General features: G+C 33.7%; 2 protein-coding genes across 4 annotated transcripts; one reads left to right on the top strand and one right to left on the bottom strand.

Annotated features, from left to right (window-relative positions):
* Window positions 1-18: 18 nt before the first annotated feature.
* Window positions 19-24,053, top strand: LOC139699119 (transmembrane protein 164). Of its 3 annotated transcripts, none has more exons than XM_071598147.1 (6): window positions 19-292; window positions 799-1,433; window positions 4,519-4,635; window positions 22,287-22,365; window positions 22,525-22,625; window positions 22,706-24,053. In XM_071598147.1, the coding sequence occupies exons 2-6, from the start codon at window positions 921-923 to the stop codon at window positions 23,111-23,113; spliced, it is 1,218 nt and encodes a 405-aa protein (XP_071454248.1). In that variant the 5' UTR covers window positions 19-292; window positions 799-920; the 3' UTR covers window positions 23,114-24,053. The 3 variants fall into 3 exon arrangements, with proteins under 3 accessions (XP_071454248.1, XP_071454249.1, XP_071454250.1); XM_071598148.1 differs by lacking the exon at window positions 19-292 and adding an exon at window positions 326-470; XM_071598149.1 differs by lacking the exon at window positions 19-292 and adding an exon at window positions 516-689.
* Fsn (F-box synaptic protein) lies at window positions 24,043-26,253 on the bottom strand. The gene is made up of 3 exons (XM_071598150.1): window positions 25,660-26,253; window positions 25,453-25,543; window positions 24,043-25,372 (listed from the first exon to the last, which is right to left on the bottom strand). The coding sequence occupies exons 1-3, from the start codon at window positions 26,239-26,241 to the stop codon at window positions 25,278-25,280; spliced, it is 768 nt and encodes a 255-aa protein (XP_071454251.1). The 5' UTR covers window positions 26,242-26,253; the 3' UTR covers window positions 24,043-25,277.
* Window positions 26,254-26,334: the final 81 nt, after the last annotated feature.

Here is a 26,334-nt window from a genome sequence, read left to right on the forward strand (position 1 = left end):
CATTCCGAAAATTCTAAGATGGATTTAGTCTGCTAGAATAAAATGGAAATGTTAGAAATAGATTCTATGATGTTGAATAATATAACGAACTTTTTATTAAGGGAGTTATTTACTTATTTTCTCCTTATTCCATGTAATAATTACTTGATTTAACAAAAAATACTCAATCACGATCGCAGTAGCATGATGAAATTTTGCGAAAGTCGTAAGAGGGCAGCAATGGCATTAATCGCCTTAATGCGGTAATGCTGTACAGGAATTTGCGGCAACTAAGTCCCATATCACGAGACAGGTAAATATTGTAGTGTTTAACTAATTCAGTTATTATGGCTCTCGCGCTAATGGACTTGACCTGAATGCAGTTTTAATGCCCATTAGAGAAACGTGACCCACACGTATGACAGATTTTACGCGTGGCGGGTCCACTTACAGATAGGAGATTTGACTGTAGTGATTATACTTTTATCTATGTGAGTGATTGTTTTCTTCTTTTTAATGCATGTTATTTGCATCCATCTCAACGCGTGCTAACTTTTGAGGGCGTTTTCATTCATGAAAGGCGCATATTTGTGTGTGGTTGGTTGCTACCGTTGCTGTACACTAAGAATCGTTCATCGTGATAACGTTATTCTGTTAAATACGGTCGTGTTGATTTGTGGCTTCATATTAATTATGTTATAGTTTTTAGCGTACGTACTTATTTGCTAATTTATTTTATTTCGCTGAGAACCAAGCGAATGTCAACAAAAGTACGTTGGCTTAGAGGTCTTGCTAATAATTACTTTTATTTAATTACAGGAATGGGAAAAGTGGTGCAAAATATCATCAGCTAGCAAAAGGGAATACTACGGGTAGAAGGCTAAACATCTTGTAAATGAAAAAATATCGTAAGAAATTGGCTTAGAGCATATTTTTTTGAAATGTTTGACTGGGCCGTGGCTGGTGTTAACGTTTCCATACCCGGTGAGGGTGGTCCAGAATGTGCTGCGTTTATGCCTATGCATATCCGGATTGTTGAAAGTGTTATTGCTCTAGGAATAGCCATTCGAGTTCTAATTTGCGCTCGGTATAACCCCTCTTTTACAAATATTCCTCGATTATCACGGGGTAAATCGGAAAGTCCAGGAAACAAATCACTGAGGCACAATGTGATCGAATCTGTCAAAGAAGACGGGAAACCTGGTGCTTGCAAACATGTTGAAAGGGAATCCCGGCATGGAAAGAATGATTTGATCAAAGAAAACAAAGTCGTCTATTCTTCTTTGATTGGTAGAAAATATAGCCTTGGAATAGAAAGTTCAAGTGATCGAAATAAGAAAAATTGGCTGTTAGTACTTTTATGTCTTGTTTGGGGGGCGGAGATTGGATTCAAATTTGCTTCTCGGACTGTGATATTTCTCCTCAACCCTTGCCATGTAGTAACTGCTGTACAGGTTAGTTGTCATTTAAGCACAAACTTTGACAATAAATTTACTTGGTATCTTAATGCATGAAATGTTCAACGTATTGCTTGCTTGGTTTTCTGACATAGTGAGTAATATCAAATTTTCAACGAAGCCTACTTTTCTTGTGGTAGAATCCTACTCAAGGCATATTTTTTAAATTGTCTTAAATTGATGTTGCACTCAGAGGAGACTTCCAATCACCTCAATGATAGAGCTGCAACATCAGTGTTTTATTGCATACTCCAATAAAACTGGGAATTAGAAGCGTTGAAAATGTACTCTGTTTTCAGGATATAATTTCGCCAAACATGAGATAGTGAAGAAAATAACAGTTAACTTATTTTTGTTTTCTATTCCCTTTGCCGTTTTATGAGTACAAGACTGTACTTAGCACCCACTCATTCCACCCCCGTGTTTTTTCTTCATGTAAAATAATGGCGTGAGATGACAGTGACTCATTCACTCATTACTGCTATGACCACCCTAAGAATTGTTGACCGACTGCATAGCCTAAGAGTCCCGCCATCTTTTTATACCGGCGTACACCATGGTACCAATGTTATTAACCCATGTCGTAGTTCTGTTTTTGTGGACTAAATATTTAGGAAAACAAAATAACCAAATCATTCACTGATGTTTGATTCTAATTACATTTCCTGACATGTATTGGCACTCCTACAGCATTCAACCTTGTATTGAGTAATGCTGGAGATAAAATAGTTTAAGTTGTTCGGAAAGGTTATTTTTATAAATAGATTGTGGAGGTAGTTTCAAATGAAGTCTGAGACAAAGAATACATGTAATGATTGGAGTGTATGTTATTGCTTGTTCTGGTAGTCGCGAACTAGGAATTAGAGGAAAACTTCTTTGGTTAATTTTTCACTACAGCAACACAAACAAAGATGTATAGTTAGAGAAAGTAGTGGGAAAAATAGTCTTGCTGGAAGTGTAAGTAGCTGTAAATGTTCTGAATGAATCTAGTGGGATTCGGGAAGAATCTAGGAGGATCCTGCTACAATTTAGCTGGGAGTTAATCTTTTGTGCAGTATTACAGGGGCATGACATTTTCTTGCTAAATCTGTTGGATCTAACTACATTCAGTGAACTGTAGCAGGTTCCTGTCTAGGTTCTCCAAGTTCCCCTGAATTCTCTTATCATCTAATTAATGATGATTTATTTGCATATCACAATTAATATGAATAAATCCTGCTAGTGTAGGTAGATTATGCTATTTCATCTGGAAGTGACCAATTTTTACCTGGGGAAATATTTCAAAATGGCAATGGAAACATAATGCCAATTTTCGGATCTTATACCTTTGGATACCATGGACCAATGGATACCTTTTTCAAGTGGAGATTTGATTTAATTGATGAACATCACACAATCTTAATTGAGAAGCTGTGGTGGCTTTTCCAGACTCCATCACTATAATCCCTTGATTTTGTGGGAAGGATTCATCTTCGGCATCTGCCCTTAACCACCTGTTATTACTCTAGAATTAATGTAAAGGACAGTCATTGGCATGTCTTGGAAAGGTGAACTTTGTGTATTTTCATTTATTTGAGGGTTTGGGTGTTGAATCAGTTATTTTTGTTGATTAACTGTTTCTGTTAAGTTTCTCTGTCTCACTTCACCACCTATCATTTCCTAATGGGCAATAAAGTTAATAAATCCTGCTCTTTATACCTTGTAATCCTACTAAACGCAATTTAGCTATTGGTATATTTGCCAGAGCATGAGAAATAATTTTCAAGAAATACATCAGTATTGGGGGACGTGGTTTAATGACAATAGTTATTTATTTAATTAGATAGGTGGTGTATTCACCCACATGGAAGGTGAAACAGAAGTTGCAAGAAAGGTGGTGAACAATCTTGGTTTAAAACATGACTAATATTTAATAATGACCAAATGATAACACTTTTCCAATAGATATTGATTTATTACACTACTGGTTTCATTGTACTACGTCATGTTCAGGGGACTCGAAGATGATCTAGTACAATGTAACTCTTTAAGAGTGTTTGCTGGATGTTGACCATGAAACACTGCAGCATAATTTTGTTCACATCGTGAACTTCAAGATCTAGCATGAGCATCACTTGCAACTTTCTATTTACCCATTTCTATCGCTGTATTTTTATATAAATTGGCAGTTCTTTTGGAAACTAGGAATCTTCATAAGGAACAACATTGCTAACTGAACTGCTCTTATTAGGTATCCAGATTTTTTCCTGACTTATTTTAGTCATGAGCATACAATTTTCAACTGGTATGTAACATAGGATGTGTCATTCATATCCATTTGCTTGTATTGCTTCAATCATTTTAAAGTGTTTGGAATATCTGCTGAAAATATAGTGTGCTGCTAAAATATTATCTTGAATGCATAAAATTATAACTTCTAATTTCATTTTATTAGGTGGAGCTTAGAGCTCCCCCCATTAAAAATAGCTTGCTGCACTTGGTGTTGTGAAATTGTTAAAAAGCTATGTTGACTGGTTGACTATTCTTAATAATATTAGTTTTATTTCTTTTATTATGCCAAAAAAATAGATTTGAAAGTTGTGAATAGCCATTTATAGGCTTTATTAGTCTATGAAATTAATGTTGGCCTTATTAATTTATGATAATCAATAAAAGTTGATATTTATAATAAGCGAAAAAGTTCCTGGCTCTACTGTGTGGAATTACTTCTTGAATTTGATAATGGAAACAACAATTCCATGGTATGGTTTTTATTGACATATGACTATGGTCTCAACTCTGAGCCTGATGATGACCCTTAGTGTTAAAACCATGGTCTTACATCAATAAAAAACATTCTGTGGAATCGTTTCTGTTAGCAATTTCAATTATGATGCTGACATTTCAAAGTGTAAAAATTATTCGCCTTGACTGGGATTCAATTATGATTGGTAAAATTATGAAAGCTTTGGAAATCAATAAGGTAATTTCTTTTGAATTCTATATTTATATTGATCAATATAAATTGTGATGTCTTAGTGAGTAGTTATTCATCAAGAAATAAAAGTTATAGGGAGGTTTGATTTAAACTTTTCTATTATAGATTTATCTTCTGGCTGCTGAACCTAGTGAAAAAGTGACTGTCATATTCAGATTCCATTTATATTTCCTCAATGGAGCTATATTGGCTTTCCTCTTTCCAAATACTGAATCAAGAATTGTAAGTATGAATTGTTTAAAATTATGTTGACATTTATTTCCTACATTTAAACATATTGGGATTCATTTCCATTTATACAGTGGAACTATACATTTTTTGGTGTTACAAATGGATATAATTATTTGATTATTTTATTATTTATGATTCAAGCTTGTAATGTTCTTCGAAACTATATACTATGATTATGCTGCCGCCCTGGTCAATGTGGTGGGTGTCAGTAAGTGCCTGAATTGTACTTGAGACTTAAGTCAAACCACTGCAAGCCATGATACCAAAAGATATGTCTGTACTCAATGCATGCATTGCTTACTTGATAAAATCCAATTTAATGCTGAATTTTTTTCCATTCCTACAGCTAGATCTTGTAGAGTAACATAGTGGCTAACAAAGGTAATTTATATTTATTCAATATGCTTATTGTCGATATATTATGTTGAAGAGGTATACTAATGGCATCAGCATTACTTGAAATAAGGTCATCATAAATGCTGTAATCAATTTTTTGAAGCCTGGATTAATGAAAGGAGGATATTTTGGTGTCGGAATATTCAATAAAGCTGTAATGTATTATGAATGTAATTTACTCACCAAATTTGGACATTTTGTTTAAAGTTGTCCACCTGTTCATTTGAATCCCTATTCGAGTATGAAATATCTGCTAAATTACGACCTTATAATAGCATATCAGGGTAAAAATACAGAATGTATTGGCAGTTTTACTTCTTTGTGTTATAGGAGACAGTGATATTTAAGTGAAAAAATGATAGTGGTCTTCTCTCATTTTGGAAATGATTGAGGAAAATCTTATTGCTGAAAAATGCAATGCAACATAAATAAAATGTCTGGATAATCATAGCAGACCTAAGTCCTTGCTGGGCATGATAATGGAACATTTTATGAAAGATTTGCATTGAAGCTGCTTTCTGATTTTAGAGTTAAGAGCAGCATGCCATTTCTATTTGAATTTAGTGGGAAACCAAAGGGCAAATCTAATATGACCTTTTGTTGACTCAAATTTATCATTTGTTATATGTACTTCCAAACAGAAGAAATTTTGTGAATCTTACATATAATGATAAGTAAAGATATGTATTAATGTGCATTAAAACTATTACACATGAATCTAATCAAAGAGTACAATATAAAAAATTACAATGTATTAAATACAATGCTTTATGGTACAAATGTTGTAAGAACGTTGACAAGGAATTCATATATTCCTGAAATAGCACTGCTGAAATACATCCATTCATTCATAAATGGTCAATACTATTGCACCCGTAGAGAGGTCCTATCCAGGATAAACTGCGAACATTCTGACTGATAGAACTTATTAAGTTTAATATTTTTGTGTCCTTGGAACCTACCTGGATAAGGCTCAACCCCAGCCTTCATTGTCTATATGGAAATGGAGTAATGGTCAAGAAAACAGAAAGGTTGGGCAAATGGCAAGAGAAAAGTAGGAAAGGTCAGCGGATGGGAGGTGACAATCTGCGATTGCAGTGCCATTTCCTTAGCAGTTATTGATTCATTGTGTTGATCATTTGTTGTTTTATGCATATGATCTAAATTAGCAGTCTAAACTTAGATCTGATATATTATGTATACCTATGGGTAATAACTGGGCCAGTTATTATAAATTTTTGGGCCCTAAGCTGATACCTGGCCCTGACATTTTCCTGTTCAAATTTTGGATTCCTTGTTCCACATGTATTTTCAAAACACCCAGGCACCTAATGCAGTAAAATGCTGAATGTATGCTTTTCTAGAACCTTGCGAAAAAATATCAATAATGGGAAAATAAAAAAAAATTACTTGAAAATTTACTAAATTTCTCAAGTAAGGGTAGGCAATAGGAAGCAAATGAATGAAGTAGGCCAAAAGAATAACAGTTTTAATTTATTTTCTTTTCTGGCTCATCAATGGAAATTTTTTAATTTGATTTTTCATTTCAGTATGTAAAATTCACATGGAGTATTAAATAAGGTAAATTGTAATCACAGGATATGAGAAACTAAACCATGGCCACCTGAACAGATTGCGTGAGGCAGTCAAATATTAACATTCCTTTGAGAAAATTATAATTCTGAAATAATTACTAATTAAAATTTGAGAAAACTTGTTGCACTTATAGATGAGAGAGCTAGGGCAGTGGGAATGGAAGGGGTAGAAAGAGGGGGACAAGAGCATGTAACTGGCAGAGATGCATGTCAACTAGAGAAACCCTTGCTGGGCCATGTTCCGTATTCACTTCTGAGGTTCCTGTCCCAACCATTTTCTCCCAACAATCAGTTCTCGCAATCCATATGAGTATTAGCAATACTTGTAAGATGGCCATGGAATTTACTTTTTCTAGGAAGTGGTCGGACCTCACAAACCAACATTTCGCACAACTTAGTGACTTGGGATTCTTCCTTCCCAAATGACCCTGTGCAAGTGCTACTGCCTACATGCTATGCGTCTGAAATAACTAGAATTGTTTAATGCCAAAACAACGATGCAAAATGTTGATAATAGCTTAGCAACGATTGATGTTGTATATTGATGTAGAAAAGTAATTTTTTTTTAATTTTGCTGCAAGACATAAATTCATAAAAAGGGATAAAATTATGCATTTATGGGGTTTTAGTTGCATTAAAATGTTGGAAAGTGAATTGCACTCAAAGAAATATATGTCGTGCCTGGCAGTGTGGGAGGCAAGGCTTCTGCAGTCATCATCTCACGAAATCCGTGCAAAGTAAAGCTGACATTAGTGGCACAGAAGATGCAGAAAAGGGTCAAAGTAGTAGGAATAGGGACTTGGAATGTAAGGACAATGTTGAGGATAAGAAAAAGAGGAAATATAAAGTTGGAAGGATAGCGGGGGTTACTGGAGTGATGGTTATAAAGTAATATACAGTTTGGGGGGAAAAAAGCATGCAGTGGGTGTCAATAGTGCTAAACAAAAAGGTAGGAAGTGCTAACCTTAGAGCCAGTGACTTATAGAATATTATCAGTAGAAGTAAAAGCTGTGCCAGTGAACTTAGTCATTAATCAGGTATTATGTCACCAAGCAATCATAGGAAGGAAGAAGTAGACAGAGTATACAATCAGTGATGAGGTTAAAATCATGTGTGTTCCTCAGGGAAACCATTTGATAATGAAAGGGGATTGGAATGCAATGGTGGGCATAGAAAGAGATGTTAGTGAGGTAGGGGTTTAGGAACGAGGAATAACCATGGGGATAAAGCAATAGAGCTCAGCTGGAGACAGGGGGCCATCATCACCAACATTTGGTTTAGTTACCACAAATGGTGTAGGTACACATGCAAAATGCCCAGGAATTCCGGAAAGCCACCAACTTAACTATAGGAAAAGTGAAAAAAATACAAGAAAACCATGGATTGCAGATAAGATGAAAAAATGATTAATGAGAGGAGGAAATGGGAGAATGTAAGCCAAGTGTTATTTATAAGATAGGTTAGAAAACTGAGGGGAGAAAATAATAGAGTGAAAGAAACATGATGGAAGACATTTTGTGAGGATGTGGAAAATTTACTAAGGCAGGGTGATATGGGTGCTCTGAATAGGAAGGTGAAAGTACTGTCAGGGAGAAAGAAGAGAAAATGTATGTAAACATTCAAAGAAATTTATTCAGGAAAATTATTAATTGAACCAGGGAAGATTCAATAGAAATGGAAGGAATAAATAAAGGACCTAAGTGGTATATACAAGGGGCCCCCAAGCTTAGACATAGAAGGAGAGTATAAACTTAGGTCTACACATACTTGATGGCAACATAGGAAAGGCCTTGAGGGAATTGAAATGAAATAAGGCCATGGGAGTGAATCACATTTCCATGGATTTCATTGACTAGAGCAGGTGGAACAGTTTACCTATCTCAGAAGTGTTTTGGACCAAAATTTCAATGTACTAGGGGCATAAGGCAAAGAATTGCTTTAGACTAAGGCAAGCTTTCGCAAGGAATTGATGACAGGGACATTGGGTAAGGATGTAATGAAAAGGCTGATAACGTTGAAATGGTGTGGTTTTATATGGCACGGAAACAGTTGTTGAAGCAAGACAATAGGAGCAGATTGGGGGCTTTTGAAATGTGGGTGTGTATAAGGATGGAAATAAACGTGGAAGTACTAGGTATGGTGGGGAGGAAGGAGGGAGGATTTTTGGAAGAAATCAAATTAAGGCAGGAAAGATAGATTCAAAGTGTTTTGATTGGTGATGGGTTGCTGGAAACTGTGATAGAGGGGAGAATGTTAGGCAAATGAGGAAGGGGAAGGAATGGGATGGGCAAGTTGATTGTAATGAAGAGAGAAAAGAAATCTATGGGGGAATTGAGATTGAAAATTTTTGGAGGAGGGGGAATGAAAAAATCTAGAGGGTGGAGTCATTAATACCTAATGTTAATCCCTGGGTCTTTACAGTTGTCTAAGAGCCATATTTATGCATGTTCTCTTTTCTCAATTTTAAGTGGAGGGTGGGAGGGGCGCCAGAACAGAGACGCTATAACAATTTTCAAAGGGAGTATTGTGGTTGGAGGCGTGCTTTGGGATTAAGTTAATCATGGACAGGGAACAATGTTTGCAGGAAGTGTTGAGGATAATGATCCTATTGTTCAGGGGTGTGGTACACTGACAAATGAAAAATGGGCATTACCTTTTTTCGTGTGCTTAAAGAAAATGAATTGGGGAATTAACGAACATATGCACTCAACCTCTTGTTGTCTTATATTCTAGAAGTAAAAGTAGGATGTCCCACTGAAGGTATTGTTTTCAAGAATTATATCTGTTGCAAAAGCAGAGAGCTTATGGACATGAGGTGAAAAACTATTTTTGTGATTTTTATTTTATAAAATATAATGAGTAACGTTAAGTAATACGTAAAATCTTCCCATATAGCTCATATAGTGACTGTCTCCTTAAATTGTGTTTTCTTCACTAACAATGCATATGACCATATTTTTTGATGCCTTGCTTACCTAATTGAATTAATAACCATGTGTTTAATGAAGAACTCCCATATAGACTATATCTATAACAATGCTAATCTTATTTCTTCTTTAAATCTATATTGTTGAGATGTGCGTTAAATATTAACTGATCTAACATTATTTAATAATATGCTTTTGTGATTATTATTTTTGCCACAAGGAAATTGAATTTAGTTGCATCCAATGTTACTGTTTTTTGCATCTTAATGAGTGAAATAATTGTATTTATATTTCCTAGATTTCCACAATCAAACTTAAGACTCTTGAATAAATTTTCTGATGATCATAGAATATAATCAACTTTTAGGTATCTATTAAAATATGTAACTTGTTTTCGCCATGGAATTTCTACCTTGTGCCTAGTAATTGTCATAGTTCTAAAAATTAATTTATATTTTTGATGCATTTTCAAATGTAATCTTGTATGTATGGAATTGATTCTAAAACTTTGCCTTGTAAAAAAATAATTTGATAGGTTAATAGATATAAGCATAAAAATCAGAAATTTTACTGGTTCCATTTATATCAATTAAAATATGGACTTAATTTTTGATATCATCACATCAGATTCCAAATGGAATCGTGGCCCAACTGCTTATTTTAATCTTGATCACTGTTTTGACCATAATTACATATTGACCGGCATTTTAGGGAAATAATGACTTTGTCACAATAACTGAATATTGTGTGTTTAGTCAAAAACATTTTTCAGAATATAAATTGTTGTAGCCTTCCCTATAGTCATAGCTGTTGATCTATTAATTATGTTAATCAAATAATTCTTGATACTGGGAGTTGAAACATTTTCAAAGTAGGCGAACTATTTCATTCAGTGCAACAGTTTCAGAGGGTAAAAATCATTCGACTTGACCAGGATTCGAACCCAGATCCCTTGATGTCTGGGAGAATTCACACAATTGTGCAATTTTTTATTTATATTGGTGTATCTACCTCATTTTGCTTCATATATAAGCATGAATTGTTAATGGCATCATTGATAAAATATTTAATTAGAGAGAATTTTTGTGAATTAAATGACTGCTATACCCTATGCAGTCAAGTTTCCACTGGGGCAGTGTATGTTGTGCATTCACATGCATTATCAGTATTATTTGCACAAAAGTGGCAAAGCAGCACCAAAAGAAATGAGAGAGATGTGTTTTATGCTCCAGAAGAGTCGGCAAGTGAAAATAATATGAAGTACGAGAATAAATAACAGGTAAAAATAGAGTCAATAAGTGAATAGTGAGCAGTAGATCTATGCACTGTAAATGTTTCAATTTGCAGCTCATTATGGCACCTTAGTATTTAAAATAAGTGTTCTAATTTTAATGTAAAATTTCTTCGACACAATTAACATCTTTTTTCCTGCTTAAGATATGGGTAAAAAGTCTGTTCTGTGAAAATTATGAAACTATGTCGTGAAAATGTCTCTCTTTCATTAGCTTTTAAGTGAATGTAAAATTCTCATTATGAGTTTCATATGATTTAATTTGATGACAAACTCTTGGGGCTATTGAACTGTTTATTCTATCTCCTGGTCCCCACTTCTCAGTTTCTATATATCCCATCAATTTGAATCACAAACTTTTACTTCTATCAAAAATTTTATTTCTTTGTGATACTTTTGTTAATAATTTTCACGTATTAAATAATCATTTCTTCTAATTTGCTTCTTACCTTTACTGACTTGTAAATTTTGGATAATGCTTTACTCATTACTGTAATTACTGCCTATGGTGTCACTGGCTAAGCGGAAAAAAATCTTTGTAAAGCTTTTTACTGTTGTTTATGTCTGTATTCAAAATGTATGCTTGCAAGCACATTTATTTTTGCTAATGTTTGGGGTAATTATAGTAGGCTAGAGCTTATTAATAATTTTATTTTGTGGTGCATATTTATTTGTTTAATTTTTCTCATGCATTGTTAAAAGTATTTTTTTTTTATTGTTATCTCTTTTAGTATCTCTCTTACAACTCTGGCTAGCAACCAATCTCATTGATTGCCAATAAAAAATGAATTGGTAATTTTAGAGTAGCCTGGATTCTCAAAATGTATAATGTGCTGGGCCAATGCAGATTGTTTAATTTTTATTGTGTTTTCCAGGATAATCACTGTAGAATTTATCGCTAAGAATGAATAGTGATTAAAACACCGGTTTTTTTTAGTTTTTTCTCTTGTTATTAGTATAATGTCCTGAAAAGTCAAACTCTGAACAAAGTCCAATGCCTTTCAGAATGAGCTAAACATAGTTTTGAAAAATCATAGAAATAGATGTTGTGCAATAAAGCGTAATTTGCCAACAAAGTGAGCTGTTTCCCACTGGCAAGAGATGTTTGCTTGTTTTTATTTGTTGGTATATGATTCTTGGCTCACTAATGTAATAAGGGAAATTTTGGTATAAGTTTTACATTCATTGAAATAAGTATTGGGAATAGACCTCTAGTGTTATCATTTCTCGATTTAACATCATAATCCTCAAATCTTTTAAAATCTCGTCTTGGGTTATATTCCCCGAAATCCTTCGCTCCTCCCCACCACACCTGCTCAGAGCATTCTTATGAAAGCCGTCCTATTTCCTAAGCACTTTTTAGCTTAAGTCATAAAGTCAGTTGAGACCTTTGTTCAACTCATTCTAATAATCATCAGAAAGTATGAAATTTAAAGTTTTGCAACAACTTTCATTATGTCTATAATATTATGATGGATAGTCATTTTGTGGGCACCAATGTGACAGTTGAGTTAGCTGCCTTACTATAAATGAATATTATATGTGCCTGTTATTGTGATATTTTCTTGGATATCAATAAAAAATATCTATGGAAAGTTTAACTTTTTCAAATAGTGGTAGAAAAATGTGTTGGTAGAGAAAAATAATGCTTTCATTTACAATCATAGTTTGGTCCTGTGATCATGGTAGTTTCCCATGCATATTTTGTGAGTGTTCTCTTCCCATAATTTACTCTCTTAGAATAATTAATCCCAAGCGAAGCCAGCCTACTAGCCTTTACAAATTACTGTTTTCCTTGTACAGGGTGCGGCAACATAACTCACTTTTTCCAATGCAAAATGCTATCAAAAAGGAAGTTATGTTGCCCCTCCCTCTTAGATTCAGGGTGTATTTTTAGATATCATGGAGGAAACTAGTGAGACCTACAAAAGAGTTAATTGTTAAATATGCCACAACATTTTCTGCACACTTCCATGAATTATAGACTTCCCATTTCTCAAAAATAATTATATGCATGGTGTAATTAAAATTAATAAGAATACATAATTGTTAACTTACAGTACATATCATGGTATTTTACATTTTCACTTGAAAATTTGACTTGGGAAAATAATAGTTCTACTTCTTGCATAGATTACTGGTTATGGCCCATCTCAAATGTCACTGAGTTTATAATTAAAGCCAAATCATTTCCAGAAAATAATTTACATGAACTAGAGAATATTGGAGGTGGTTGTTATGGCTTTTTTCAAGAGTTATAATATCTTTGTAGTTTGGTTTTAAAGTTCAATGAGTGTTCTCATGTGTATTTTGCCCATTCCAATAAGTGTCAAAATTAATGAAAGCTAAGGAACGCTATAATATTAAAAACTGGTGAAAAATTTGGTTTCCTTTTCTGTGAAGATTCGACAGAATTGATAAGTTATTACAAAACAGCCTTGTTTGAAATGAATGTACGTATATACTGTATCTCCATTTAGTAGTTGTATAGTTGTGCAGTTGAATGAAATATGTCAAAATGTAACTTTTGTGGAAACTGTAGCCTTTGCAGTGACCCTACCATTTTTATTTCTTCCCTTCATTTATTCTTTCATTGTCTTTTTAAGTTATTATTTTTTCCTAAAAAAATATGGCTTGATATGATTGTTTAGCCTTCCTTTTGTGACAAATGAAATCAGGAAATGAAATGATATAAGAAAATTTTCTATATCTTTTGTCTTACCATTTTCATAAAAGCATTAATTCTCAGAATGTATGCTATTTTCCAAGTGGTGAGGTGAAACCAGAGGCACAAAAATGTATTAACGACCGGGTTAGTCTGAATGTTGCCCCTGACCTATTTTAGGGAAAAAATATTTATAAGAAATGTTTGTAAGGATCGTGTCACCCAAAAATGGCATATTTTTACAATTGGGTTTCAAGGTATAGGTAATAATATTCAAAATAATTCATAGAGTCCCAGTTTTCTCTGACAAACACTGACTTTTAAATTGCTTAGCTTTCTTTATTCATGTAAAATATCTAAACCATCTAGCATTCTTTTAATTGACAGTGAAGTTTATTCTCTCATTAAGTATCTCATTTCACCTATGTGGTTGGTTACTGCCGCTCAATGGACTAATAATAACATTGTGATTTGCCTAATTTTTGTTGCAAGAATTTAATTTTGTTATATTGTTGGCATAATGTTAAAAATTGATGAAGTACATGTTTCATTGATTTGACTCCACTGTTGCATCACTGGCAATCATTGAAAATTAAATAAGCTCAGTTAACTTACTGAAATAGTGGAGGTAATATGCGATACTGCATTGAAATTTTGCTGTCTATATAATGTGACTAGGGACTTTACTGGAGAGTATTGTTCTTTATAGCACTGTTATAAGGGAGGAGACATTTAAAGGAAGGTGGCTCCAGTCACTGCTCTTATGGAAGTAAATATTAGCACCCCTGCTGCCATTGTTAAAGAAGATTGTTGAATAAAATTAAAAGCACTATCAGGAATAAAGAAAATTTCTTTGGGTGCCACATTCATGCTGGTGGCTGGAACATCGTGTGATACATATAATTAAGAATTCTGCGATGATGTAACCTATGGTACTAGTGTTTTTGGATCCTGCATTTTTCCATCTGGCTGGATCATATTTTCACAAACATTTAAGTTCTCAGACCCGAAGGTGCTGGCAGGAATGTCTGTGAAACTGTAGTCTAGCCAGGTAGAACAATGCAGGATCAATCCGAAAACCTCTTTAATTAAAAATTGGCAATTTTTGATCATATTCTACCATATCACGTCTGAAACATTCTTTTTATCCTAAAACTTTTGTTTCTTCTGCACATGACACTTAAGTGACATCTGCAAAGACACAGTTGTGGGTTTCGTCACATGTAGGTTTGCTCCCGTTGGAACTCTATTTCATGAGTAGATGAGAAGTTTTAATGAAGGTTATCACTGAAGATAAAATTTGACTTTTAATTTTGATCTGGAAAGTAAACAGAAAAGCTCTGTTTTGAAATCTCTGGCATCACCAACACCAGAAAAGAAGTAGTGTCGGGGCATTCTGCTGGGAAATTTTTGGGTAATCATTTTGTGATATTCAGGGAATAGTGTATGATTATCCCTTACCAGAAATAACTACCATTAATGAATCATACTGTAAGGATGTGCTGAAAATTCTCTAAGGTCATATCAATCACAATAAGCCTCATTTCAAAACAAATGGCTGGATGCTGCATCATGATAATGCATGGCTGTATATTGCCAACTATGTTGCTGAATATAATGTGAATATCAATGTGAAGTGGGTTGCTCATGTTCCCTATAGCCCAGACCTAACCATATGCAGCTTTCTTGTGGTTTAAATGTGAAGAAATACCTTTTTGAAAAGTATTTTGCATCATAGATGCAGGCAAACTGAGCATCTTATAATGGCTACCAATGATACAATACTGGAGGCATATCGATGAATATTTTACCACAAATGTGTTCAATATGGAGCTAAAAATATAGAATAAAATGAAATTCCTGCATGATAAATTATGAAAATAGTAAATTATGATCGCCTTTTATTTAGCAGCCTTCATAGGATTTTGTTTTTTCTTTTATTAAATTTCAATTATTGTTATGGGGTTTAAGTGTGATGAAATTTACCACTGGTAGCTTTAACCATGCCAATAAAGTTGGCTAATTGAAAACTCTCCTTATGGGAATCTTCTCTAACATTTTATCACATTGGTTCTCGGTCATGGTTAGGTTTCATGTTCTTAATCATAGTTCTAATATAAATTTAAAGAATTAATAATTAATTTATTTTTTTACAAAATTTTGTACTTGTATGTCAGATTTAAGCCAGGGTATCAATCCTAATTTTGTAAAGACTACATTTCCCTACATCTAGTGATATTTTGTTGATGTAGATGCAGCGTGATATCTTTGGTAGGTTCCTAACAGTAATTAGTTTGAGTAAATAATTAGTGACTCTTAATATTTTCAATTGTAATGTACTTAATGCGAATGAAATGGCTGTTAAATGTTGTATTTCTCAAATTAACTCAAAGGAGTTCCCTTGTAGATATATCAGTTGTGTGTTAAGTACTCAAATAGAAATTGCTGATTATATGGTTTATGTATTCAACAATTATTGACATATATTGAAAAAGTAATACTTTGTAGTAATGGTAATAGCACTGTAAAATTCAAGAATATCCCTAGTTGTTTTGTCTCTGTTGTTTACACAGTAGTACCTTGCCAACAAAATGAACTTTGTGTGAAATCATGATTGCATTTGTAAAGGTTTTGATGTGCAGTTGATTAGGGTTATACTACTGGAAAGGCTTTATTTTTTAAACTTTCCTTCATTTGAATAGCTATGAATTTGTACAAGTGGCCTAAAGTATTTGGCTTTTAAAATAGTTAATAATTTTTATGCATTTAGGTAATCACCAATTCCTCTGTATACCAAAAAATCATTGTGGGAATATTCCAAGTTTTCATTTCTTTTATACATTGTCACCTGCTACATTCCCATTTGTGCATACTATGGGCATAAGTGTAATAAATTATGCAGTTACTTAATATAATAGCTAAACCATTGTTGAATAGACTATATCATACTGCCCAGTTCTTTGCTATGCTTGTGGATATTTTTTCACATATAAAATATCTTCGTCATTCAGAAGGTCTGTGAGTATAATTTGAAGATTCTTTTTAAAAGAAATAATGAGCGTTTTTATTTATTACAATTTATCAGTTTTAGGCTAAATTTTCATTTCATTGTAAAATTGACAGGCAATCTTGAATGTTGTTGATTGGGCATATAATCAGAGAGAAGGATAGTAGTTTGCAAACAAGTAAATATGTATTTCTTGACTATTTCTTTAAATTCGATACCTAATATGTAATAAGCTTATTAATGTTTTCCTTGATGTTGGCAAGAGACTTCTGTATTGGACAAGTGCTAATTATTGCATCTTATGTTTGCTTATGAGTCTATATTAGTGGCATGGATTTCAATTATTTATGTTTTCACCATTTTTTCTTGTAATATTATTTTTTTCATGCTATTGGGGGTCTGCTGATGCCCATTAAAATGGATTTTCCAGGAAAATGCCCAAAGAAAATCAAGGGGAAGTTTAAAGTAGGTGAGGCCAGAGAAACCATGTGCTGATGTGATAGGTAAATGCTTGGCATTACAGATTGTTCAGCAATGAAAGAATTGTGTCAGTACTGCATGGAAAATGACAATATGATATAAAAATGCTTCTTTAGGGAATAAAGCTTTACCCACTCTGTATTGTCCTGCAGGGCAGGATTTATATTCTAAATGTTTTAATTGTGTACATTTGGTGTTTTAATGAAATATATATGTGAATCCTCATGTATTAAAAGTCTTAATGTCAAGAAGTTTTACTTGAAGGCTGGGTCTGCCTTATTCTTGTTAATTGTGGCGTGGATTTTATTTGGTGATGGCAACACTATTTATGAATTGTTGTTTTCTCTTTAACTCATTTATAATTTCATTATTTCTTCTTGTTCAAGTAACTATAATGCTTTAATAAGAGTAGATAATTAATTTGTGGCATAATTCCTTGCTGTGTCTTTGAAATTATTTTTGGGAAAATGTGACTAACTGGGTGCTTTAATTTTTTTCATAATACATTTAACGTCAAGACTTTGTATTGCATAGCTCATCACTTCTGTATTGCAGAATTGCATGCCTTTAGGGTAGAAAAGAGGTTGCAGGAAGACATGGCTAAGATATAAGTATTGTGAAAATTGGATTGTGTATGAGTGTCACTTAGTTTGCATTAAAATACTTATTAGTATCCCACCTTCTGCTTGTTCAGTGTGTTGCATGTGATAGTTTGGGCTTGATTAAAAAGTCTTCAGCTCTTTTAAGCAATTTTGTATTGAAACTAATTTAAAGACCTTGTGTAATGTAATAGAACCTTATATAAACTCATTGTATAAGGAAGAAATGCTCCAGGTTAAACTAAAAATGTGTGCCGCCTGAGATAATGAATGGTTGTGGTTGCTATCGTTAATACTTTAGAACTTATCAATTATTATTCTCTAAAATAATATTCATGAAAAATCACACAGCTTGGGTGAAGCTGTCTGATATTTCAGGTGCTAGATCTACCTTGGAAATCATAGGTGGTGCAGGGAAAGCAACTGGCCCCCTACCCTGAAGTATGAATACATGCTGTTGGTCTTAGTACAATGTGACCTCTACCCTCGCCTATTAAACCAATCTTCCGGTTTATCACTGTGGTGGTGGTTCCTTCATAACCAACTCTTGAATTTCCAATTTGTCTAAAGATAACCTAATCTATATCAAATAAATTAGAATATACCAAAATAAAATATACTCTTTTAGAGCTCTTAAGAAGTAAAATGTGTTAGGGTGGAATTATTTTTGGTGGTGTGTGAATGGAATGAATTGTGCCAATATGTCCTAATCAACATTTGTTGTGGATGTTTTCATCATTACACGGAGTTTGTTACCATTTTAAAATTACAGTACATTATCATGTGTGGTGTATGATCAATAAAAACATTAAGGGATAATCTCTAGGCTCTAGATCATACCCTTAATGCCCAAGGTCAGATTACCTATTTTGAGAGTTTCAGATGTCTGTGAATTAATACCATACAGTAATTAAAATTAAAATAGCAATAGTGTAGCTTGATCTAGATGTATATTTATTTATTTAGGTTATTGGATGATAATGGTAATTTAGAGTACCTCAACTGGGTGCCTAGATCAATTATATGCTTAATGCATAGTTCTGCCAGAGCCTCCTTGACTTGTACTACAAGTTAGAAGTAATTGAAGGTTGCTCACCCAGAGGATTCTATTGCAGCAAATTGTGAACTCTAAGGTACCAGAAAACACCACCAACATACATCTTTGGAAGTAGCTATAAGTGTTTATGAATTTTTACACACCTTTGTCGCTAAATTACCCTGTGGTCTCTCCCTCTGCAGGTTTTTCTGGGCATTGGTTCAGTGATTATTTTCTTTTAGATATTAATTACATAATTTTTCATGACAGAAATCACATTTATGGCTGGATAATGTTTTATTTACAATCTTTCCTCAAGGGAGTATGTTTGAAACCTTTAGTTGTAGTTGCTTTATTCATGTCAGAAGCAAGGCCTATCCAACTGAATATGACAATTATGACTTCAGGGTACAGTTACCATCATAATGGGATGAACAGGACTGGCTCTATCATTGGAGTAACTTTAATTTATGAAAGAATATTTAGTTTTATTTTTTTGTGCTCCAATGACTCAACTTAAATAGGAACATTATAATATAAAAACAACTTTTATACAAACTACAGCCATGCGGAAGGTCGAATTCAAACAGAGAACCTTTAGGTTTCCAGGCTGTTGCATAAATGATCTGCTAACTACAACCAGCCACTATGTTTTGAATACAGTGTCCACATTCATGCTGTTGGCCTGTAGGAATATTTGAAATACAATGGAAAACCTTCTAGCAGTTTTAAACCGCCTAGTAGCAGCCAACTAATTAAATAAATGCAAAATTGAGGGCATATCTCAGTTAAAATACATCCGAGTGGGGATTCTCTGCATAAATCATACGCATTGACTATGAATGGAACTTGGGCCTCCAAAAAGCCAATCAGATGCATACCAAGGAGGCATAGTATGCAGCGATGTGCATAGATGCAGCTATTGTATCAAATGCATTTTCCAGTGGATTCCTCTTCCCAACTTTTTCCCAATTGACTTTTCCCTAATTGCTCTCTCACAAATGTGGAATCTGACTTGGTATTTACCTTAGTTACTCATCCTTCATTATTTATGATGCTTCTGGTACCAGTGAAGTCAGTCCAATATAGATTTTTGCTGAGCTTACCCATCCGAAAATCTATGGCACACGTGCACTGATCTTGCAACTAAAAGGAAAATATTTTTTAGCAAGGATTCCTGATTCACATATCAAGTTCCCTACATTTTCAAAAATGTTGCCCCCACTTCAATATTTTTTTATTATAATGATAAAATTGAATAATTCCCAACAGTGAAAGCCCCATTTTTTAATTTTAATATATTTCATTTCAGTATATCCTCCTCAATAATGTGGTGATTTTGTCTGGATGTCTGTGGTTACTTTGTTTGCAGATTTTTAAAATACCATGGCTAATCTTAATTTACTAGGTTACCTCATTTTGCTAACATGATTTTGAAGTGCATAAACATTCAAATCCTGAGTTCCTTCGTAGGAACACACCAACTGCACAACCAGAAATGTTTATTGGTACCACTATATAACACATTAATGGAAATTTTGATCATATTAATTTATCTGTTGTAACTGATTTGGTTGTGTGATATCTGATGTAATGGCCCATCCATTGGGCATTTTTCTTATGGTGGAAGCTTGAGCAAAGCAATAATAAGAGCCCATCTCTTTTATATTTGGTGTGCATGGGAAGTAGGTATCTATTTGAAAAAATACATGTGAGGATTAAAGAGTTTGTTTGGATTGTGGTGGTGGTCTCAAAAAAATTGTATATGGTTTTTTTCTAGAATACATGTATCCTCGTTCAATTATATTACAGCAGTGTCACCCAATGATCATTTTAATCATGGTCAAACCACTATAGTGAAAAGAGTGCTCACCATGATTAATATGTTTGTGGCCTGTTGATATCTCTGGTTAATATGATCATGCTGTGAAAATCCATAATGTAACCAAATTTAGTTTTTTTACTATAATTTGCAACTTAAACTTAATTAGATAGAACATCATTTCTCAGGTTAATGTAATCGCAAACCATTCAAAAGTTTCATTTCCTGTGTTATTTGAGACACTACATTTGACAAATTCAGATTTTATTCAAACAGTTTGACAGTAAATTGTTTGTTATTCCTGAATGCAAATATTACTAAAAAAATTTAAATCAAAGTTTTTGGCATGATGCTGTTGATGTCATGAAATTGAATGAGATAGTTAGTTCAGGATATCAATTGCCCTAGGCATATTCGAGAATAGGGTTAGTCAAGGCTTTCAGTCTAATTGGTAATGGCACCGGGAAGAGTTATTAATGATAATTGTTTCTTGCATAGAGATTTTTTTGTGATTAAAGTTTTCCCGTTATATTAAGGAGTGATAATGAACCCTACCATTAATTGTGTACTCGAATGAAACAAATTCCTATGTTCATTCAGTATTAAATTTACTTTAGCTTTTTTGGAATTATGTTAGATTCTAAAATGCAACTTGTTTGGTGACTGAAACAAATAGACTCTTGAGATCACACTTCGTAGGAATTCCGTACTAGTTCGCATCATACCACTCCGAATATTTGTCAGATCAATTATTTCATGTTGATGTATATACTTCCTCTTGATTTATTACGTTACTTCCAGCTAATGAAATTCAGTATTATTAACTTAACTAAGAATTTATCCAAGGCCAGGGCCAAAAACTGAATACTTCAGCCATTTAAACTGCATACCAGTAATGTTATAGAGATACATACACCTATATATTGTAAGTAAAGAGTATGCAACCAATATAGGGATGGGACCTTTTATATTATTGTTTGATTGACTTTTAATACTGAAGTTATCATAGTTGATTGTGATGTTCGGAGAAACTTTTTAGCAAACTGCAGCAGTTCAGGCGAAATAATGAAATAGGAAAGCTTAAAGGTATTCAAAATCGTACAAAAATACTATATTGTTAATCTAACAATTTTTTAATGATATGAAAACGTCTTAAGAAGTCTGGCTTTTAGTCAATCACAAGCTAATTTCTTTAGTTTTCATTATAAGTGTTTAAGATTAGATTAGGAGACCACAGTCTAAGGACATCTTAGCACATATTTGACATACGCATGTATTGATTGTTTTCATATTTGTGGTTAGTGTTGGGGAAATTTACTTTACATCCATGAGCTGAAATAATGTCATGTGATACCACATAATGATTATTTTGATAACTATTCTTACTAGTCGTACATGGGTCTTTTCAGAACAATCTGAAGGTAACCTATTTATAAATGTATATGCATAGAATTAAGTACAGCTTGTTCCCAAAGCCATTTTAGTCCAAGTTACCAAAAATTATTTTCTTTTTAATTTGAGGCTTACTGAATTTGTGTATACATAAATATCAATGGATATTTGGATTGAATTGCATACTAGCAATTTTTTCCAAAATAATATTCTCAGAGTAAGAAGAAACCACTAAACTTGGAAGCCTTGAACATTGATAATTATCTGTAATTTTGGACTAAATTGTTTCTGGGTATGAATAATGAATTAGCTTCATTGTGCTACATTAAAATCATTTTTATGTAAATTAGCTATCCTGGACTAACAGTGAAGAGTGCAAAAACTGACCTGAAATAATCAATGTACAAAACTGGTGTGAACTTACTATTTCAGTTGCCATGTGAAGCATCTTTATACTGGATTCAGCACAGTATGATGTTAATAGTTCCAATATACCTTCTATGTCTGAAAGGCAAGTCTTAAGATAGAAATTTAGTAGATATTTACGTACATTAAATCTGTGATGTTGACAATAGCACAGACACAATTTGAACTTTTAAATGACCATTATTTTTGTTTGAGTGGTATATATTAATACATAACAATTGATGCCCATTTGCTTTTCATGTAGGTGTTTATAATGTGGAGGCCATGCGTGATATCAGTTGGGGAATTGTGGGCTTTTCCATCAACATGGTATACCACTTTGCAGTCCTACAGCCTATAGCAATGGTAAGGTTGTTTTGAGGAAAATATTTAGAGTGAAAATTATCTTGGGAACAGTTAACTTAATAACACACAATTTCTTTTAGGTCTCCAATGTGAATTTAAATCAACTACTGTGCCCTGCTCAATTGGATCCATTTCGAGGAAATTATTACAGAACGGCAGCTTTAATACACCAATCAATTTTATGTGTTATTGTTGCCAAGGCCTGCTGCATTTGTGCATCTTATTTGATTTCAGCACCTGTGTATTCTGAATATCCAAAAGAACAATCAAATAGAGAAGCTAATGCGTTTAGCTGTGATAAAAGCCCATGTAAAGCATCTGAAAAGGCTACAGTGAGTTCAAGCTTAGTCTTTGAATGTGAATCATGCCTAGAGAAGGACATAGCAATTCCTAGAAATGAGGATAATGTTAGTCCTTCCAAAGAAAATAATGAACCAAGTTTTCAGTTAAGGCAAAGAAGTATAACTGATAACAATGTCAAGATGTAAGAGATTGTTATTGAGCTAATTTTGTCTGATCATCTGGTTGTGTGGTTTGAGTTTTTCATATTTATGATTTGTCAAATCAAGCTTTGGAATTGTATGGCAACATTTTTTTATAGCTTTAACTTACCAACAGCTTATGTGGAGCACACCTTGTTAAATTATTCTTTGGCGAATATGCCAAAAAGTCAAAAGATATTGCTAGTAATTTATGAAATTTTCTTAGGCTTAGCCCCGAAGTGGTGCGCATAAATCATGACATTTAATGTCTTAGGATTTCAAATATATGTATGAATATATATATTGATCTTGAGCCTTGATCTCAGATAAGCACGGAGCCAAAGTAGATGTCTCTAAGACAAATATTGTTAAAAATTCCTCTTAAGGAAGAGTTAAATATACCAAATATTATGAAGTTATGTAGTTCATTAAATTGTGCTAGCCATGTCATTAAAAGACTGCAAAGAATTTATTTGGTTCTGTATATAATGATATTTTTTAATGGCATGTAAATAATGACTCCTTGGAAATGACTTGTGAAATATATTTTTTTTTAGTGGATCATTTGGAATGAGCAGAAATTCTCACCTGGGTATGTAAATGTTCAAAAAGATATTTAATTTAGCTATGCTTAGGACAAATCACAATGTGATGACAATATGCCTTCTTTACATTGTACATAAAAGTATCACTTAACTATTCATATGTGACAGTACTGCAGTAAGGTAATTGAAATCAACTGGCTGTCCTCATTTGATATGGGCTCTACTGCTGAAGAGCTGCATGTCTCTCTTGCTGTTATACTTTGGATAGCATTGAAACTACTTAACTTTCATTGAAATAACCAATAGGGGGACTGGTTCCCAATTAGTGTTAGTTATTTTTTATCATACAATCCCTTGTACTTAAACCAAATTATCAAAATAAAATTTTAATTCCAATGGAATGCTGAGTATTAATATGGAAACAACAGGTAACATAACCCTGATGATTAATCGTCGGCTGTATTTCAGTAGGACTGGTATCAGCCAACCAAAGTCAGGCTGAAGTTAAATGAATTACTAATAAAAACTTGCATAATTTAAAAATCCTCTGATTGGAGAAATTAATTACTGCAAATGAAAAAATGCAATATTACCCTCCCAAATCTAGGTCATTTTGATTGTAAATAGTGATTTATTTTTACTAGATTAGACACACTCAGTGAACTTATTTACATATAAAGATGTATACATTTTTATACACTTTTCAAAACGCACCATAAATTATTTCACAATTAATTGCCTGAGTATTCACAAATCTAAAACGATTATCATCCAATGAAATGTTTCCATAATAATAAAAATACATTGCCTATTTTTATCATTATTCAAACGAATGAATGCAAATGAAGGAGTTCTTTAACCAGTTGTTCAAAGTAAACTTTTTTACGGTATCATCCCACTTCTTTGCTAAGGCAACACTGTCACTACGATGACTTCTTAAAAAAGTTTCAAAATTTTTTATAATACAAAACCACACTGTAACACTTTCAGACATACACTTTGCATTCGAGATACTTTTTATAGCACAAATGTACAATAAATAAATAAGTAAAACTGTACAAAACAACAGGATTTCTTTGAAAACAGCGAATAAAGGAATTCCAATAAATAAAATAATTAAGGATATTTACACAACAAAAATAAAATGGGAATTTTTAAAATACGATGCGGAAATACCTCAAACATACAACAACCAGCATGTTCATGCCACTGCATGTCATTAATGGGCAACAATGGAAGGCAACAGCGTGATGTGCACTTCTCGGTGGAGAAGAGGTAACATGCTGACAGCTCGGTAGAATCCCCAACATTTTCACAAATCCGTAGTGAAATCACTATTTGGCAGTTCTCCCCTTTTCCGAGGGCTTAACAATATATTTTCGATTCACAAATTTTGCATATGGTCGACTTCCACTGGGACCAAACAGAGAAAGTTTAACTTTCTTCGACTGATGTCCCTGCAAATTTTACTAAGCATTCTCTCAGAAAGACTGGTAGACCGGTTTCTGGAAGACGAGGTTCTCTCCATGTTTCGTTAGTTTATGAGAGTCGCCCTCCTTTGTGATTAGGATGGAGTGTTCTGATACTAAAAAAGCACCAACATCCACTTCTCACAACACACTTGACTAGCCATCTAACGGTGGCCCTAAATACACCATGGAAACCTCCGTGTTGCCATATACGGCAGACACAGACGGATAAAGTCTCTTGTCTGGTAACCCTACAATAAGAAATAATTGGATTGGAATTTTCAACAATGTGGCGTTTTGAAAACTGTCAAACTACTACTATCTGCCTTACCTCTAAATGCAACACCAAGAAATTCGTAATTCTTTTCAAAAGATAATGTGTTGTCGTCACAGTCCAAAATCACCCTTATTCTTTCTCCAACCTAGAATTACACAATTTAAGCATGAGTACGCATTTTCAGTGAAGACTACATGGGTTGGTAGCAAATGTACGAATTATGCGTAGTGGTACATTACATTTTAAATATAAATAACAAACCTGGTATTTCGGAGCATTGTTTAAAAGAGGGTAATTCCCTTGTGAACCACCATTATGCAGAAGGCGATTATCAACAAGGTTCCACCCCCAACTCTGATCGTCGGAACCTAATAAAGCAAAATATCCATGGCAATGTAGAGGCGCTTCTTTTGTCGCGATTCCAATGACAGCAACAGTGCCAAGTGGTCCTTCCCAAATAACTTCCCAGGCGTGCCTACCATGCCTAAAACCCAACTTCCCTCTCGCTGCGTCAGTGCTTTGGGCCACAGGATTCCTATGAAGTGTAAATCCATTTGGTTTAATATAAACATTCCTAGAACAGTCATTAGGGTTCCATGCATGATAGAAAGCCCGAAGTTTTGCTTTATCGGTAGGTACTGATGAGAGAAGATCCGATTTCAAGGCTTCTTCTGCTAATTTTCGCACACAATGCAACCTCCACACGTCGTTGTTCTCGTCATTTAAATACCTATACCATTTTTTACACACAAGGGAACAGTTTCTGAGATCGTGAAGGTCCAAGTAAGAAAATATAACTTCTAACACATTGTTGGGCACAGTTGCTGCTATTTCTTCAACCATTTTGCCGGTCACTATTGCACAAAGGAACTAACTTAGGAACGGTCTATTGAGGTAGTAGTTGATTGGTAGTTGATGAGGTAGACTTCCGGTCCA

Source organism: Hetaerina americana, unplaced genomic scaffold, assembly GCF_022747635.1.
Source record: "Hetaerina americana unplaced genomic scaffold, ioHetAmer1.1.p SCAF_9, whole genome shotgun sequence".
Taxonomy (NCBI): domain Eukaryota; kingdom Metazoa; phylum Arthropoda; class Insecta; order Odonata; family Calopterygidae; genus Hetaerina; species Hetaerina americana.